Source organism: Ylistrum balloti, unplaced genomic scaffold, assembly GCF_031769215.1.
Source record: "Ylistrum balloti isolate Yb309-2 unplaced genomic scaffold, AGI_CSIRO_Ybal_v1 Utg370032, whole genome shotgun sequence".
NCBI classification, from domain to species: domain Eukaryota; kingdom Metazoa; phylum Mollusca; class Bivalvia; order Pectinida; family Pectinidae; genus Ylistrum; species Ylistrum balloti.
This window is the reverse complement of record NW_026782094.1, coordinates 742,935-760,838: the sequence shown is the minus strand read 5'-3', so window position 1 is coordinate 760,838 and position 17,904 is coordinate 742,935. Positions and strand designations below refer to the sequence as shown.

Here is a 17,904-nt window from a genome sequence, read left to right as displayed (position 1 = left end):
GGAAAGGACGTGGACGTGGAAATGGAATATATATCTTTTAACATGACAAAATAGACCGTTTTAAGCCGACAAAACAACTGAAAATAGTAAAATGGCAGAGTATAATCAAGTAAAGGCCGCTGAAGGGAAAGGAACTATTCTGGTTTATCTCCAATGCTGTGAGTATCATTTGTTTACATAAACTTCACATGTTTTGTACATAACTGCCGAAAGTGAAAGTAGACATTTAGCAACATGCTTAGATTTACTTGCGTTATGCTCTGTAGTCCAATTAATAAAGTCACATTTTGTTAAATTCAGATACACTTGTAGGAAAATATTTATAATTTTTGATTTCATTTGATATTATTAGTCATTTTATTTCCAAGTAGATAATGTTTACTGGCAGTCAAAACACTACAGATCTATGGATTTAAAACTACAAAATCTATTTGTTTTACAACAGGTGCTAAAGAAATTATTTCAGCTTATACTTAACACTCTTATTGTCCCAGATCTAAGTGCTGGTAGAGGTCTGGGAGGAAACTAGAGTACATGGGGAATCTCACATCTGCATGGGAAATAACATGTTCTTGTACATATTTTTTGTATGCCACTGCAGATACATACAATTTACATACAAACATGTATTCATTTCATTACATATAAATGGGTTTTCATTTCTTGGATTTGATAATAATATTAACGTTATGAACTATTATATAATGAAGCATTATGAAATGCTTAAACATTTTGTGATTTTAGGACTCAAATATTTGAGTCTTGGAATCACGCTTTTCCTTTGGTGCTCACTCAGATTTTAGACTTATCAATATTTTGGAATTGGACTTACCTTAAAAAGTACTAAAATAAGTGTAATCATGTAATGTATTAACTAGTACACATGTTCTAATCTACAAAATAATGCATGTGTAAAAACATTTCATTTGTTGGTATACATTGATTTTAAAGATATTAATGTTTTTGTAACTGTCAAAGGTAAAAAAGTAGTTGCAGTTTTCTTTCCTTCCATATTTTGCATCAAAGTAAGCTGGTGCATGGCATCTGCAATGTGTCAATCTGTTTAAATGTATATTTTTTGACATGTAATATTTATCTGAATATCAAAGAAACATTTGAAATAAAAGGCTAGTATTATGTTGAAATGATCATAATGTGTTCAAATACATATCCATGACTGATTTTAAAGTGACAGGAACAGAAAGGGTTAGAGTTGTATATATACTTTATACAACTAGTGCTGCTATTTCATATCTGGTGAGGGTACAGTGGGCAGTGATAATTTTTTTCATTCATTATTTTCTGTGATGAAGAACTTCATTTTACTAAAATTAATTACTTAATTTGACTGTCAATTAAGGTCTTAGAGATGTCATAAATCTTCAACTTTTGTATTTTTTGTTTTAATCTTTTGTAAACACATTTAACAACACAATTTGAAACCTGATATCTAATTACATTAATTAATCAAAGAAATTTCTCTCTTTCAGATTTTGTGACCATAGCAACTATTTTAGGAACAGGTATTCTGGGTAAGTGTCCATAGTTCAAGTTGACCTATTTAATAATTTTTAGGTCACCTACATGTAAGACAAAGTCTCATGGTGATCTCTTGCGATCACTTTTAGTCGTGTGTCCATAAACTTTTAACATTTTCAATTTTTTCTCAAAAACCCCAGAACTGATTTTGATGAAATTTTGCAGAAACCTGCTCTGGCCTAAGACAAGCCAAAAAAGTGAATTATACAGGGTCAGAGGGGCTGGCCAAAATGAGTCAAATTGACCCAAATTTAAAAAATCCTCTTTTCAACACCAAGGCATCGTAGAATCAAGTAGTGCTTGGAATAGATGAAAGTGTCTTAAGTTGTTTTACCAAAGTTGAGAGTGTTATTTGTTTAATTTCCATTGAAAATATTTAAAACTTGGTTAGCATTATGAACAAAAGATGACTGCTTGATTTTATAAATCTTCTTCTCATCATCTAGGTTTGGTAGAATCAAACATTCTTCATGGATAGAAACGTAGAAAGGTGCTTTACCAAAATTGTGAATATTATGGCCCCAGGTTCTCACATTTCTCTGTAGGGCAGAAGTAGGATTAACTATAGTTCATATAGGAAAAGTAGATTTTTTTAACACAATTTGTTTAGTTTCCATAAGAAATATTTCAAACTTCAGGTAGTTTTACAGTTAAACGTAAAATATTATTTTTGTTCTTTTTTGTTTTGTTCTTGAAGCCATATTTAATTATTTTTATTGAAACAAGAATAGTGTAAATAAGAAGACCTTAATTAAACTTTGACAGGACTTCCAGTGACACTAAATGAGGCTGGACTGTATCCATTCCTTGTCTCCTTCCTCATTGGGGCAGGCATGCAGGTTAGTCAGTTGAAACCATTATTTCCATAAACATAACTTTGTGTTGATTAGTCGGCACTTCTTTCATAATCTGAAGTAATTCCATAGTTATATTTTAGAGACAGATTTTGTGCTGTCAAATTATGTAAGAATGATGATGGCTGTTTCAGATAAATTTTGATGCAATATCATCTAATAATTTTACTTTGGTGATATTATAACAGTGGTATAGTCATAGAAATATTAAGCTTCACTTAGTGGATGTATTTTCTTGCAGATGTTGTTGATTTACTTCTTCACGGAATTATTACAGTTGGCACATGCCACGCAACAGCAAATCGGAAAGGTATTGTTTGTCTTTAATGTGTAAATATAATTTTTGTTATTTGTATTACATCATATGGTAAATTTTAACAATATGGATATATCAGATTTGTGTGCTTCTCTATTAATTTAAGTCACACAACTTGGTGTTAGTTAATTTATATTCTCAAATCATGACTAGTTGCAACTCACTTATCCATTTTATCATAATATGAAGCTGCAAACTCACTATTCAATATAGTATTTACAATTTCTATATTGAATGTGCACCTGCATGGGGCTGGGGAGGATACCTTAAGGAAAATTGATGCTGGCAGAACTAATATATACGGTGCAATTAAGAGTATACAATAACATTATATTAGAAATGTGCATTTCTGTTTTTGAATAATGCTTGAGTCCTCTTTAAAGTTAAGTTTCAAATTGATTTTGAACACCTGTCAAGGCAACAGTTGAAAATCATTAATTACTTACTAAATATAAAAGTACAAAATTATAATAAAAAACAAAAAAAATGAGACAACATAAAAAGATATTTGAAAAAGCATCTCTTTTGTCCTTTATGGAAGAATAGAAAACAATAATAAGGTAACTGTTTTAGTCACGTGGCCCTTCAGATGGATATGTTTGTTTATTGATTGTAACTAATCCTCTACGTTGGATTAACGAAGAGATTTATCTGTAATGCTGTTTCAGGAAGAATTAGTTCCCTTGAATGAATTAACAGATGATGCTGGTTACCTTGCCTCTGATGAGGACCAGGAAAGTGGTAAGGCTTTGTAGAAATTCTTGTAATTCACTTTTTAAGAGTGATATTCACTGAATGTGAAAGTAACAATAGTATTTTCATTTGGTTTATTTCTAACAATTAAACATCGGTCTCTAAGTTCCTGTTTCATTTGTTGTCATGCTGTATACTGAGAACTTTCCTTCAATGAAATATTTATCCTTTACTTGTGAAGTCTATACACATCCAGTGAAAATTTCACCTTTACATATAATTATACTTTACATTGTATGTTGCATACATTTACTTGTTTAAGTGTATGGTTATAACAGTGGTATAAATTTGACCTTATATAAAGTTCAACTGTATGAATTTCAGACATACAGTAATACAGGCAACATAAAAAGTTTTGAGAACAAATCTAAGAGATGTATTCTGTGCTGTTTCAGTATGATAACACTTTTGTTATATTTCTCTCCTATACATTTTATAAGATAAAAGTTTATAAGCTGATAGAAAATGACAAATTATTATTTGATACAATACTAATAATATGCCAGCCAATGTAAAGACAAAATGTTTTCCGTAGAAATCATATATTAAATACACTGTATTTACAGTAATTTATCAAATGTTTTCTTAGAAATATCTGTTATTCTATGATAAAAACATTGTAGTTACAGTAATTTATCAACTTTATGTACCAATGACAGTGATTTCACATACCAACCATGAATAGATATGTCTCAGATACTCAGATATAAGATGCACACAATTTTGACATTAGATTGTAACTTATTGCAGATGACAATGAAAATGATAAAGTTATTGAGAGGAAGTCCACAAGAAAAAAGCAAGGAGTCATGTCATGTAATGATGGAGTAAAGCCACCAAATCTCCATCTCCTTGGTGAATTGTTTCTGGGCTGTGGATGGAGACAGATGTTTGACATCCTCCTGGTGCTACAGTTGTAAGTGTTTGACATCCTCCTGGTGCTACACTTGTAAGTGTTTGACATCCTCCTGGTGCTACAGTTGTAAGTGTTTGACATCCTCCTGGTGCTACACTTGTAAGTGTTTGACATCCTCCTGGTGCTACAGTTGTAAGTGTTTGACATCCTCCTGGTGCTACAGTTGTAAGTGTTTGACATCCTCCTGGTGCTACAGTTGTAAGTGTTTGACATCCTCCTGGTGCTACACTTGTAAGTGTTTGACATCCTCCTGGTGCTACAGTTGTAAGTGTTTGACTCCTCCTGGTGCTACAGTTGTAAGTGTTTGACATCCTCCTGGTGCTACAGTTGTAAGTGTTTGACATCCTCCTGGTGCTACACTTGTAAGTGTTTGACATCCTCCTGGTGCTACAGTTGTAAGTGTTTGACATCCTCCTGGTGCTACAGTTGTAAGTGTTTGACATCCTCCTGGTGCTACAGTTGTAAGTGTTTGACATCCTCCTGGTGCTACACTTGTAAGTGTTTGACATCCTCCTGGTGCTACAGTTGTAAGTGTTTGACATCCTCCTGGTGCTACAGTTGTAAGTGTTTGACATCCTCCTGGTGCTACAGTTGTAAGTGTTTGACATCCTCCTGGTGCTACAGTTGTAAGTGTTTGACATCTTCCTGGTGCTACAGTTGTAAGTGTTTGACATCCTCCTGGTGCTACAGTTGTAAGTGTTTGACATCCTCCTGGTGCTACAGTTGTAAGTGTTTGACATCCTCCTGGTGCTACAGTTGTAAGTGTTTGACATCATCCTGGTGCTACAGTTATAAGTGTTTGACATCCTCCTGGTACTACAGTTGTAAGTGTTTGACATCCTCCTGGTGCTACAGTTGTAAGTGTTTGACATCCTCCTGGTGCTACAGTTGTAAGTGTTTGACATCCTCCTGGTGCTACAGTTGTAATTGTTTGACATCCTCCTTGTCTAGCAGTTTTTGACATTCACTTAGTCCTACAATAATCAGTGTTTGACATCCTTTACCTTCTACAGTTGTAAGTGTTTGACATCCTTCTGACTCTGCAATTGCAAGTGTTTGACATCCTCTTGGTGTAACAGTATTAATTGTTTGACATCCTCCTGGTGCTAGAGTTGTAAGTGTTTGACATCCTCCTGGTGCTACAGTTGTAAGTGTTTGACATCCTTCTGGTGCTAAAGTTGTAAGTGTTTGACATCCTCCTGGTGCTACAGTTGTAATTGTTTGACATCCTCCTTGTCTAGCAGTTTTTGACATCCACTTAGTCCTACAATAATCAGTGTTTGACATCCTTTACCTTCTACAGTTGTAAGTGTTTGACATCCATATGACTCTGCAATTGTAAGTGTTTGACATCCTCTTGGTGTAACAGTAGTAAGTGTTTGACATCCTCTTGGTGTAACAGTAGTAAGTGTTTGACATCCTCTTGGTGTAACAGTAGTAAGTGAATGACATCCTCATGGTTCTGCTCTATATCATTTATTGCTAGTTCTTTACATTAAGTATATTTTGATGAGACTTTAACATACATTGTAAGTGATCCTTGACCCCTATTCTATTATGTTTATTGTGCTATGATTATTTTTTGTCTCTGATATAATTATTTTGTTGACATCTTTGCAATTGATGTTTTAACTAAGATCTTTGTTTTCTGCAGTATTGCTCTCCAGATCAGCTATGCCTTGGCAGGAAGTGAGGCGTATGCAGAACTGATAGGTGTAGAGTAAGCAGCTGTTTACATTATCTCCTATCTCTGTTGTTTATATCTTATTTCAATCAAAAACAAACTCCGTGAAAATAATTCAAACATTTACTGAAACCCTGAAGAATCAGGTCCAGTCGCCTTCGTCATACACCCTTTAGAATGTTAGGACGCAACATGCTTGTTAAAGTGAAAACAAATTCTTTGACAGTTTTTTTTATGAAGCAACTGCAAAATCCTCATTATTTGTATAATGTAACACTTGTAGAAAGACATTCAGCTACTGCATTGTTATATCACTTGATCAATGTAGATATAAAATGTGTCAGACAGAAGGTAAGATGAAGTGAAATATTGCCTCATCCTAACATCTATATTTCCTCCTTGCAGGCCTATTTATGTGATCCCAGTATTTGTTTGGGTTCTCACACTGGCGATCGTTTTTGCCTTGAGATTTGTTCAGCCAGTTGTCTCGGTGTTCACTTTTTTCAAAGGATCTTTGCTCTTGGGAACTGTAAGTTATATAATTATTACAGTGCTGTTTAAAGTTATTTGTTGAACTAAGAATCTCATTCTATCACTTAGTAGAGCATACATGCTGGAGTATTTTACAGGTAATTTATAACTTTAACCCCAACCTGTAACTTGAGATAAGATACCATATATTTGGTTATTTTCATGGGTCAAAATTTTGTTGTTAAAATGATCAATTATATTATTAACATATTAATAAAATTTGCAATCTGAATTCAAAACACATTGAATACACATGTGTCTCAGTATTTCACAGATTTAATTTTCCTGATCATGTTAATGTATCACAAAGAGCGAAAATGTTGTCTTCAGAAGTAGGCAGCTATACACAATATCTGGCCAGTATACTTGGTAAAGAACCAACCCATTAGCTGCTGCTGTTCAGCAGATGGAATCCTGTTTCAATGTTCTACAACATGTTCCTGACTCTTTAATGAGTAACTATCTATCCTAGAAATCAGGCGCCCATTAAATTTTTGTTTTTGTGAAAATCCATGAAATTAGAGCCCACAGAAAAAAAAAACTACTCAAATTTTATAGTAGTTGTTCAACTTAATTGTTGGAACAAAATTCAAGTGTGAAGTGTTTTAAACCTGATCTGTAAGTAAACAATTCTCATCAAACAATTAACTGTGAACTTGTAATTTCCATTGTCCTAGGTGATAGCGACATTCTATGTGGGGGCAGAGGTCAACAGAGACATACATAATGACTTCACAGCCATCGGAGCTCCCTTCCTAATGGGAACTGTTGCCTTGGGTAAAACTTGATTGATTTTCAACTTTATTAGGCATTTGATGATTATTGTAAAATTCAGATGTACGTGTATGTTAGCCGTTAAGGACGGAAACTTCAAATTTTTCATCCAATTCTAGACATGCCATTAAATTGGATTATTTTGTAGAAATCCAAATTGTCTTTCCAATATAATTAAAAGTCAAAGGAAGATGAGTTTGAAATATTTTTTATGTGTTGTACTTACATGTATCATAGGCTTATGAGACATGAAATTTTGAATATGTCATAATCCCCATTGGGAATCTAAAATAAAAATTTTTACAGAAACAGTTTAAGAATATAGAATAGACAAAGCAGAATATCTGGTTTAACAGGTCTGTAAATCAAGGTGTTCCTGATGCTTTAGACCTATTAAAAGTTACAAACTTAATTGATGTGAATTCTACTGATAATTATTCTTTGATATTCTGTCGTCAGGGGGAGTGATAAACACCATGCCGTTGATGTATAGTAAGATCAGTCCTGTTGCTAATCAGGTGAGAAACTTTCCTTAGAAAATTAATTTGAATACAATGCTTTGTTTCAAGGGAAGTGATAAGTCTTTGAGCATATATGACTGGAAACAAAATCAGCTGTTAGTTAAAGAAGACATGTCATTGACTGTAGACATTATTTTCTATCAGACATATTTCATGGCCATTGGTGATACTGTTCAATGAAGAAAAAAATTTGTATGTCTCTGAAAAGTGAAATTTAATGAGAGGAATTTTACTGATTATGAAAAATTAATTACATAATTGACATTGTTTCTGTCTTCTTGAGTATCCAAATACAAGTGTCTAATCAGGACCTTGTTTCTGAAGACAGTCTTCCTGAGTATCCAAATACAAGTGTCTAATCAAGACATTGTATCTGTCTTCCTGAGTATCCAAATACAAGTGTCTAATCAGGACATTGTATCTGTCTTCCTGAGTATCCAAATACAAGTGTCTAATCAGGACATTGTATCTGTCTTCCTGAGTATCCAAATACAAGTGTCTAATCAGGACATTGTATCTGTCTTCCTGAGTATCCAAATACAAGTGTCTAATCAGGACATTGTATCTGTCTTCCTTAGTATCCAAATACAAGTGTCTAATCAGGACATTGTATCTGTCTTCCTGACTATCCAAATACAAGTGTCTAATCAGGACATTGTATCTGTCTTCCTGAGTATCCAAATACAAGTATCTGTCTTCCTTAGTATCCAAATACAAGTGTCTAATCAGGACATTGTATCTGTCTACCTGAGTATCAAAATACAAGTGTTGACTCGAGAAGAATGTCTGGAAATATTCAAATGTGGTGATTGACAATATATATTTCCACTGTAGACATTTTTCTTAACACAGTAATTTTTGTTGTTCAAGATTCCTTTAAATGTATATTTTCATCTTACAATTCTCACTTTAAGGGGTGGATACTCTCATTTTTAGCCTGACAGTCATTCCAAACACTGAAATTCTCTAAGACCTCAAAGATTAATGTACATGTAAATTTAATGATGATACAATATATATGTATGGATTTTTCTTTTCAGGTTAAGTATTTCCGCTTAGCTGTGATTCTAGGCTTGACAACTTGTACTGTTTTAAATGTATTATGGTAAGTCTCTGATATACATTGTCCTACATTGTACATTTTTTATATTTGCTGGCTTCCCATCATTTTCTCATGTCAATTTAAACAGTGAAGATTGCATTTTATCTAAACTGTCTTCAAACGCAGTAGTAATTTCATATAGAAATGGCAAGAGATATTATTTTGAAAGAACTATATACATGTATATTATATTTTGTGTGTTTCTGTCTTGGAGGTAATAATTAGGGGCTCTGGTATACCTTTTGACATAATGTTTCAGGTGCTGGGCAGTGCTGGACATTGTCCCACAATTAGCTGTTTCACCTTGTAATATAAACCAGAACCTATCTGCAGAGAGGAAGACACTGGATAGTAGCTCATACTGTGAAAATCCTATATCACTGGAGGGGTAGGTATCTCCACATCCTTGTCTACTGACAGTAGTCTGTACTGTGATAATCCTATGTCATGGAGGGGTAGGTAATTCTACGTCCTTGTCTACTGATAGTAGTCTGTACTGTCATAATCCTATATCACTGGAGGGGTAGGTAATTCTACTTCCTTGTCTACTGATAGTAGTCTGTACTGTCATAATCCTATATCACTGGAGGGGTAGGTAATTCTACGTCCTTGTCTACTGATAGTAGTCTGTACTGTCACAATCCTATATCACTGGAGGGGTAGGTATCTCTACATCCTTGTCTACTGATAGTGGTCTGTACTGTCATAATCCTATATCACTGGAGGGGTAGGTAATTCTACATCCTTGTCTACTGATAGTAGTCTATACTGTCACAATCCTATATCACTGGAGGGGTAGGTATCTCCACATCCTTGTCTACTGATAGTAGTCTATACTGTCACAATCCTATATCACTGGAGGGGTAGGTATCTCCACATCCTTGTCTACTGATAGTAGTCTGTACTGTGATAATCCTATATCACTGGAGGGGTAGGTAATTCTGCTTCCTTGTCTACCGATAGTAGTCTGTACTGTCACAATCCTATATCACTGGAGGGGTAGGTATCTCCACATCCTTGTCTACTGATAGAAGTCTGTACTATTGATGACCAACTAATGTCTACCTTTTTCAGGTTTTATTATAAACATATTATTTGCTCCACTTGAGGAATAAAATGTAGCCATATGTGTTTCAATACTTGGATCAAAAGATCTGACTAATTAATGTATGGTGCTCTACAGAGAATGTCCTTTGTTTATATCTATTTCAATTGAAAAAAATACATTTTTATTAAACATTTTAATAGTAGTCTATTTGTCTTACAGGTCTGCAGCAGTTGGAGAAATTTCAACAATACCTCTTACAAAAGTGAGTTATCAACTATTTAGTTAGTGATTACTAGTCCAACTGATTATCGATTCACTTTATCTTGGTTTGGTTTAAATCGTTTTATCTAAAATTATATCTAAAAAAAAAGAAAAGAAAAAACACTGGAAGGGTGGTCATGTTCTTGATCAGATTAAGAATAATTCAAAGTGAGTTTGAATTTCAAGATTTCAAGATGGTGACGAATTAACCTCCTTTTACTGTCTGGCTACAGACTGAATTACTGTTTTTTTACTGTGTGGCTATAGAACTGGATTTCCTGTCTTTTTACAATGTGACTTTAGAACAAAATAATCCTCCTGTTACTGTGTGGCTACAGAACTACAATGTATATGTATTTATTTGTCAGATAATAGAGATGAACTTCCCTCCTTTTACTGTGTGGCTATTAAGATAAATTACTGTTGTTTTACTGTGTGGATATAGAGACACATTACTGTCCTTTTACTGTGGGGTTATGTGAAGCTATATGGATGATTTACATTCATTTTACTGTGTGGCTACAGAACTACAATGTATCTGTATTTACTGTGTCACTGTTGCTACAGAACTACCATGTATCTGTATTTACTGTGTCACTGTGGCTACAGAACTACCATGTATCTGTATTTACTGTGTCACTGTGGCTACAGAACTACCATGTATCTGTATTTACTGTGTCACTATAGCTACAGAACTACCATGTATGTGTATTTACTGTGTCACTGTGGCTACAGAACTACCATGTATCTGTATTTACTGTATCACTGTGGCTACAGAACTGCCATGTATCTGTATTTACTGTGTCACTGTGGCTACAGAACTACCATGTATCTGTATTTACTGTGTCACTGTGGCTACAGAACTACCATGTATCTGTATTTACTGTGTCACTGTGGCTACAGAACTACCATGTATGTGTATTTACTGTGTCACTGTGGCTACAGAACTACCATGTATGTGTATTTACTGTGTCACTGTGGCTACAGAACTACCATGTATCTGTATTTACTGTGTCACTGTGGCTACAGAACTACCATGTATCTGTATTTACTGTGTCACTGTGGCTACAGAACTACCATGTATCTGTATTTACTGTGTCACTGTGGCTACAGAACTACCATGTATGTGTATTTACTGTGTCACTGTGGCTACAGAACTACCATGTATCTGTATTTACTGTGTCACTGTGGCTACAGAACTACCATGTATCTGTATTTACTGCGTCACTATAGCTACAGAACTACCATGTATCTGTATTTACTGCGTCACTGTGGCTACAGAACTACCATGTATGTGTATTTACTGCGTCACTGTGGCTACAGAACTACCATGTATCTGTATTTACTGTGTCACTGTGGCTACAGAACTACCATGTATCTGTATTTACTGTGTCACTGTGGCTACAGAACTACCATGTATCTGTATTTACTGCGTCACTATAGCTACAGAACTACCATGTATCTGTATTTACTGTGTCACTGTGGCTACAGAACTACCATGTATGTGTATTTACTGCGTCACTGTGGCTACAGAACTACCATGTATGTGTATTTACTGTGTCACTGTGGCTACAGAACTACCATGTATCTGTATTTACTGTGTCACTGTGGCTACAGAACTACCATGTATGTGTATTTACTGTCACTGTGGCTACAGAACTACAATGTATGTGTATTTACTGCGTCACTATAGCTACAGAACTACCATGTATCTGTATTTACTGTGTCACTGTGGCTACAGAACTACCATGTATGTGTATTTACTGCGTCACTGTGGCTACAGAACTACCATGTATGTGTATTTACTGTGTCACTGTGGCTACAGAACTACCATGTATGTGTATTTACCGTGTCACTGTGGCTACAGAACTACCATGTATGTGTATTTACTGTGTCACTGTGGCTACAGAACTACCATGTATGTGTATTTACTGTGTCACTGTGGCTAGTGTGTATTTACCGTGTCACTGTGGCTACAGAACTACCATGTATGTGTATTTACTGTGTCACTGTGGCTACAGAACTACCATGTATGTGTATTTACTGTGTCACTGTGGCTACAGAACTACCATGTATCTGTATTTACTGTGTCACTGTGGCTACAGAACTACCATGTTTGTGCATTTACTGTGTCACTGTGGCTACAGAACTACAATGTATCTGTATTTACTGTGTCACTGTGGCTACAGAACTGCAATGTATCTGTATTTACTGTGTCACTATAGCTACAGAACTACCATGTATCTGTATTTACTGTGTCACTGTGGCTACAGAACTGCAATGTATCTGTATTTACTGTGTCACTGTGGCTACAGAACTACAATGTATGTGTATTTACTGTCACTGTGGCTACAGAACTACCATGTATCTGTATTTACTGTGTCACTATAGCTACAGAACTACCATGTATCTGTATTTACTGTGTCACTATAGCTACAGAACTACCATGTATCTGTATTTACTGTGTCACTGTGGCTACAGAACTACCATGTATCTGTATTTACTGTGTCACTATAGCTACAGAACTACCATGTATCTGTATTTACTGTGTCACTGTGGCTACAGAACTACCATGTATCTGTATTTACTGTGTCACTGTGGCTACAGAACTACCATGTATCTGTATTTACTGTGTCACTATAGCTACAGAACTACCATGTATCTGTATTTACTGTGTCACTGTGGCTACAGAACTACCATGTATCTGTATTTACTGTGTCACTGTGGCTACAGAACTACAATATATCTATTTATTTGACAGATAATAGAGAAGAACTACCCCTCCTTTTATTGTGTCACTATGACTACAGATCTACAATGTATCTATTTATTTGACAGATAATAGAGGAGAACTACCCCTCCTTTTACTACGTGGCCTTATTGGTAGAGATATTTATCATGGTCAGCATCACTGTGTCCTTCCTCACCATTGGAGCAGTACTACATCATACCTGTAAGTAGCTGTATAATCGGACACTTGTTTATATAACAATGACAATAATTTCACAATTCACACAGAACTACATCCTCATCTTAATCCCCCTCCCCACCTCAATTACACCTATACACCCAACCTTACATAAATATCTGCCACCATCTAGAATTATACAACCTCCCCATTTTTCTAGAATGTTCCCTGCCTGTATATATCCTCCTGTATTCCATTTCCACAATTCCATTCAGTATCCCCTGGGGGGCGTCCACTCGACTTCCTCTCATTTCACTCAGTATTACTCACATGTTCCTTCTGCCTAGAATTACACTTAACATCCCACTCCACCCAGAATTACAAACACCTCCCCTTGTACACATACAAGATAATATTTGAAAATCTATAATGCTTTTTTCTCATAGAGGAGAAAGTTGTATTCTGTTTTTAGATGTCGTAGTTGTTGTTGTTTGTTATCAGTACAGGGTTGGGTTGACTCAGTCTCGGCGAGGAAGCGATCACACTTTAGCGGTAATACCAAGGAAGTCACGGGATGTTGTACTCAACATTTGTAAGTTATACAACAAGTTATTACCCTTCATCTGTATCTTGCTGGAATGTTAATTGTCATAGCCTGAATCTGAACACTGCAAATGTAATATTCAAAAGTCACATTCCTGATGTGGTCCTTATTATATACAAGTAACAAAGTCCTTCTGTATTTATTTTCTTGTTTCAAAATCCAAAATCTCTTATCTCTTCAAGCAATCCAAATCCTTGTTATTGAAAACAATCCAAAAATCCTGTTCATTGAAAACAATCCAAAACCCTGTTCATTGAAAACAATCCAAAACCCTGTTTATTGAAAACAATCCAAAACCCTGTTTATTGAAAACAATCCAAAACCCTGTTTATTGAAAACAATCCAAAACCATATTTCTTCAGAAATTCTCTCCCTTTTCAGAGCAATAAAAAGTTTTTGCTCCAAACACAGAAATACAAAATTTCACATTAGTTCTTTAATGAACAACTAAGAAGATAAACACTTTCAGAAAAGTAAAAAATTGTGTCCTTGAGAACGACTAGAATAATGGAACTAGGTGGATACATTGGTAATACTTTACAAAAGGATGTGCAGTGTACCAAAATCAAGCCCAAATCCTGGTAATTACATAATTAATGCCCTTTGTTAAATTTTGTGTCCAATAAAAGCTGTTTTTAAATGTTTCTGTATCAATATTTATTTCTACGATATATGTTTATTTGTAGTTGGTGTCATTCTGCCCTTTCCCTAGCTGTGTTTGGGATAGTTTTTGCAGTCGCCATGTTGGATCCTCAGGTAACTTTAACCAATATTCATTAACAAGTTTTAAAAATTCTATTATGGAAACATTGTAAGTGAATAATGTATTTTACAATCATGATTATATGGATTGATATTGATATATATTTACATTTTACAATTTATGTAATATCATACATTGTATGTATGGTCCACCTTTTTTATACTGTATAATTAATTATGTAGTAACTTTTTTATTATTTTTTATTTTCTAGGGATTTGTTGACATGTTGGAGAAATTTTCATCCTTTACTCTTAATTTGGAAGCTGGTGTGTTTGTATTTTTAATGTTATTACGAGCACGAAGGAAGGACAATAAAAGGTACGATTAAGTTATACATTATCATTACATCAGGTGGGTAATACTGGTCTAGTTACTCTTTATTTTAAATACATGTAACCATTTCGACACATTTTAAAAATTATTCTACCAAGTGTATTGCACTTTATTTAAGATTACCCTGGTGATAGTATGTGTGAAATTGCCAAATGACAGAAGAGTTTCTAGAATTAATGTTAATAAGGATGTTGTACTATAGTTTGAGGCTATAGATTAAGATTAATTAAGATCTATTCTTTTCAATATGATATCCAAAAGTTGTACATTGTAATGCCAATGTTAGATATGACACAAATAGGAGGTGTTTTTATGTCTATAATAAAAGCAAATATTTTTAATAAAACATGTTATCAAATTTCATCATCTTAACATCTGATTGTTTGGTATAGTATTGTCAATGTCATTTTCTTTATCTGCCGTTTGTTTTATGAAATGTATCAGATATACAAAATGTATATTGTGTTAAGTGCTATTGATATAAATAAGGATGAATCAATCCAACAGGCTCGAGGCGGGTCGGCAATGTTTTATTTGGTAGTTTGTCTGCCAGTTCCACCCTCAAATTTGGGCTTCATCAGGACCAACTACCACATAAAACATTGAAGAACTCCAGTCTGTTGGATTGATTCATCCTTTAAGCTTGCCCCTTCTAACCAATCTCTGCATACCCTCGGGTATCCAAGCGAGAGGTGAAGAACTTTAGATCCTCCATTGATAACAGCAAGGTTGCTCTCACCTTTTATATAGTAACTATTTATTGTTATATTAAATGTCATTTTTGATGTGTGTAGATGCAAATCATATTATCTCCAATGCTGTTTGTTATTTAAACATCATGCCATAACTTTGATACTCTTTAAAAACAAGCTGAATGTTTGTAAACATTTAAAGTACAAGCCTTATTTGTCACAGCTATTTGTTGTATTTTCTACCTCATATGCTGAAAATTTTTTTTGTTGTTTTCTTTTCAGATTTCTAAAGATTCCTTTGCCAATCCCTAGCTCATTACGGTGGCTACAGTTTTTAATTCCGCTGTATTTCGGTTTTGCTGTGATATATGACTTGTACAACACTGTGCGGGACTTTATATCGAACGGATCTGGAGATTCTTATATATCACAGACTATACTTTATAATAAATCTCTGCCAACCGCATCTCCTTACATAAATACATCTTCTTCATTATTATAATCTTAAAGATTATAATTTACAACTCTGGGAATACTGGTTCTCATACAATTCTTTAACTATGTATTAGATTCTATGTTTTTTTATGTGTTTTTGTTTACAAGATATTTTTGGGATATTGGAGTATTAATATTTTTCAAGTGATGATTATGAATATGTGCGTATATTGCTTGTAGCGTGATGAAATTTAGTATTTTGTGTGCGGGTACATACAGAGATTTAAAGTCTGAGAGTTTTGAGTGAAATATGATTTTACGAATCATAATTATTATGATATAATTATTGTGTTTGTCTTCCTTACCTAGTGGCTAACATATTGTTAATTTTATCATTATATCTGGTTTCTATCAGACATGATTTAGAAAAAAAAAACATTTCAGATTACAAGTTTTATAGAAACTGACTTCACCAGGTACAACAAACTTGTCTTAGTGCCCTTTTTCCTACAGTTGAGGTAATTAACTCACAATGCACCACAAACTTAATGCACATATTGTGTTTACATCGTACGTGCATTGTGTGCACATCGTCTGCACACATGTACTATACAGTATTTAGCATACAACTGTACAAAAGGATTGCATGTATTTTGCTAAAAATGGTTAACTGGTATTACAGATTCAAAATTTGACAGGAAACTCATGTACCTCAGTCAATCGCAAGTTGTGCGCCTCAATCAACACAAAATACCTGTATACGGGTATATTTACATGACAGGTCCCAATCCATACCGGCTAGGTATCCCGTGTAACAAACAAAACACTTAGGATTTATCTAAGTATCTATTTTTTGTTTACAAAATGATAGAAAATGAAAAGAATACAGAAGTATTGAAAATCAGATTTTCTTACTAATGGTATGGTATTTTAGATAATTCATCGCTGAGACAAAAATAGACGCCCGTTTAATATTTACATATATAATGTATACATAATGATGCTTGTCTTTACACCAAGACTGACCATGTGTGGCACATTGTAAACAAACGCTTTATGAATATGTATAACTGTTCAGTCTGTATCTGATAGATCAACAGGTGTTCAACCTATAGATCTATGGCTTAATTAGGAAGTATAATTAGTTATACTCTTATTTATGTAGAAAATAGATAAATCCTATCCCACACTTATTCATAAGTCATAGAATCGCACATATGTGTGATAGAACCACACAACGTGTGCACAGATTGCAATTGCTTTAATTATTGCGTCCAGTTTTCCTGTTGTGAAGACATCATATGTTGTGCACATTGTGTAGTATTGTACAATTCCGTAACTGTATTATGTTAACATCTAGTGTCTCCCTCTCCTGTCGTACATGTTTGAGTGACATCTTCTTTGCTTTCTGACATGATTTATGTATTGTCTATCCTCTCATACTTTAGAGGTTGCCATTCTATTGGAAAAAATCAGTTTGCAACTCCCTCCCATATTGGGACCTATATAATGGACATAGTATTGTATAACGGAACTGATATCCAAGATGACACATAGGTGAATAATCCCACGATTGTTTACATGTACTGTATTGAAAGGGTTAAAGAAATTATTATTGACAGAGTAAGGTTTACTATTAACTATAACATATAATTTATTTACACACGTTCTTAACTCCAATTTCTTGATAAATATGGCCAGTTATGAAATCTGTGTTTTACACAAGGAAAGAATTAATATTATTATACATTGGTCGATCCTTTGTAGTATTATCAGCCGAGTAATTGGAACTTTAGAAATATTTAAATGATTGATTATCTTGCTTTATATACTTTCTTTATTCAGTATAAAATTAATTTAAGGTTTTTGT

General features: G+C 34.2%; 1 protein-coding gene across 1 annotated transcript; it reads left to right on the top strand.

Annotated features, from left to right (window-relative positions):
• The first annotated feature begins 90 nt into the window (after positions 1–90).
• Positions 91–16,122, top strand: LOC132548892 (uncharacterized). The gene is made up of 19 exons (XM_060212791.1): positions 91–158; positions 1,491–1,532; positions 2,305–2,378; positions 2,635–2,712; positions 3,378–3,447; positions 4,213–4,378; positions 6,033–6,098; positions 6,468–6,591; positions 7,271–7,370; positions 7,827–7,885; positions 8,929–8,993; positions 9,250–9,296; positions 9,654–9,717; positions 10,258–10,300; positions 13,138–13,252; positions 13,709–13,799; positions 14,498–14,567; positions 14,786–14,892; positions 15,882–16,122. Exons 1-19 carry the CDS (start codon positions 92–94, stop codon positions 16,099–16,101), a joined length of 1,668 nt encoding a protein of 555 aa, XP_060068774.1. The 5' UTR covers position 91; the 3' UTR covers positions 16,102–16,122.
• Positions 16,123–17,904: the final 1,782 nt, after the last annotated feature.

Bases quoted from the DNA above. Each gene is read 5' to 3' on its own strand.
- LOC132548892 (XM_060212791.1), top strand. From the start codon at position 92: ATGGCAGAGTATAATCAAGTAAAGGCCGCTGAAGGGAAAGGAACTATT. The intron at 6,099-6,467 runs GTAAGCAGCTGT...TCCTCCTTGCAG, and splicing joins GCAGAACTGATAGGTGTAGA to GCCTATTTATGTGATCCCAG. The intron at 10,301-13,137 runs GTGAGTTATCAA...TTTATTTGACAG, and splicing joins CAACAATACCTCTTACAAAA to ATAATAGAGGAGAACTACCC.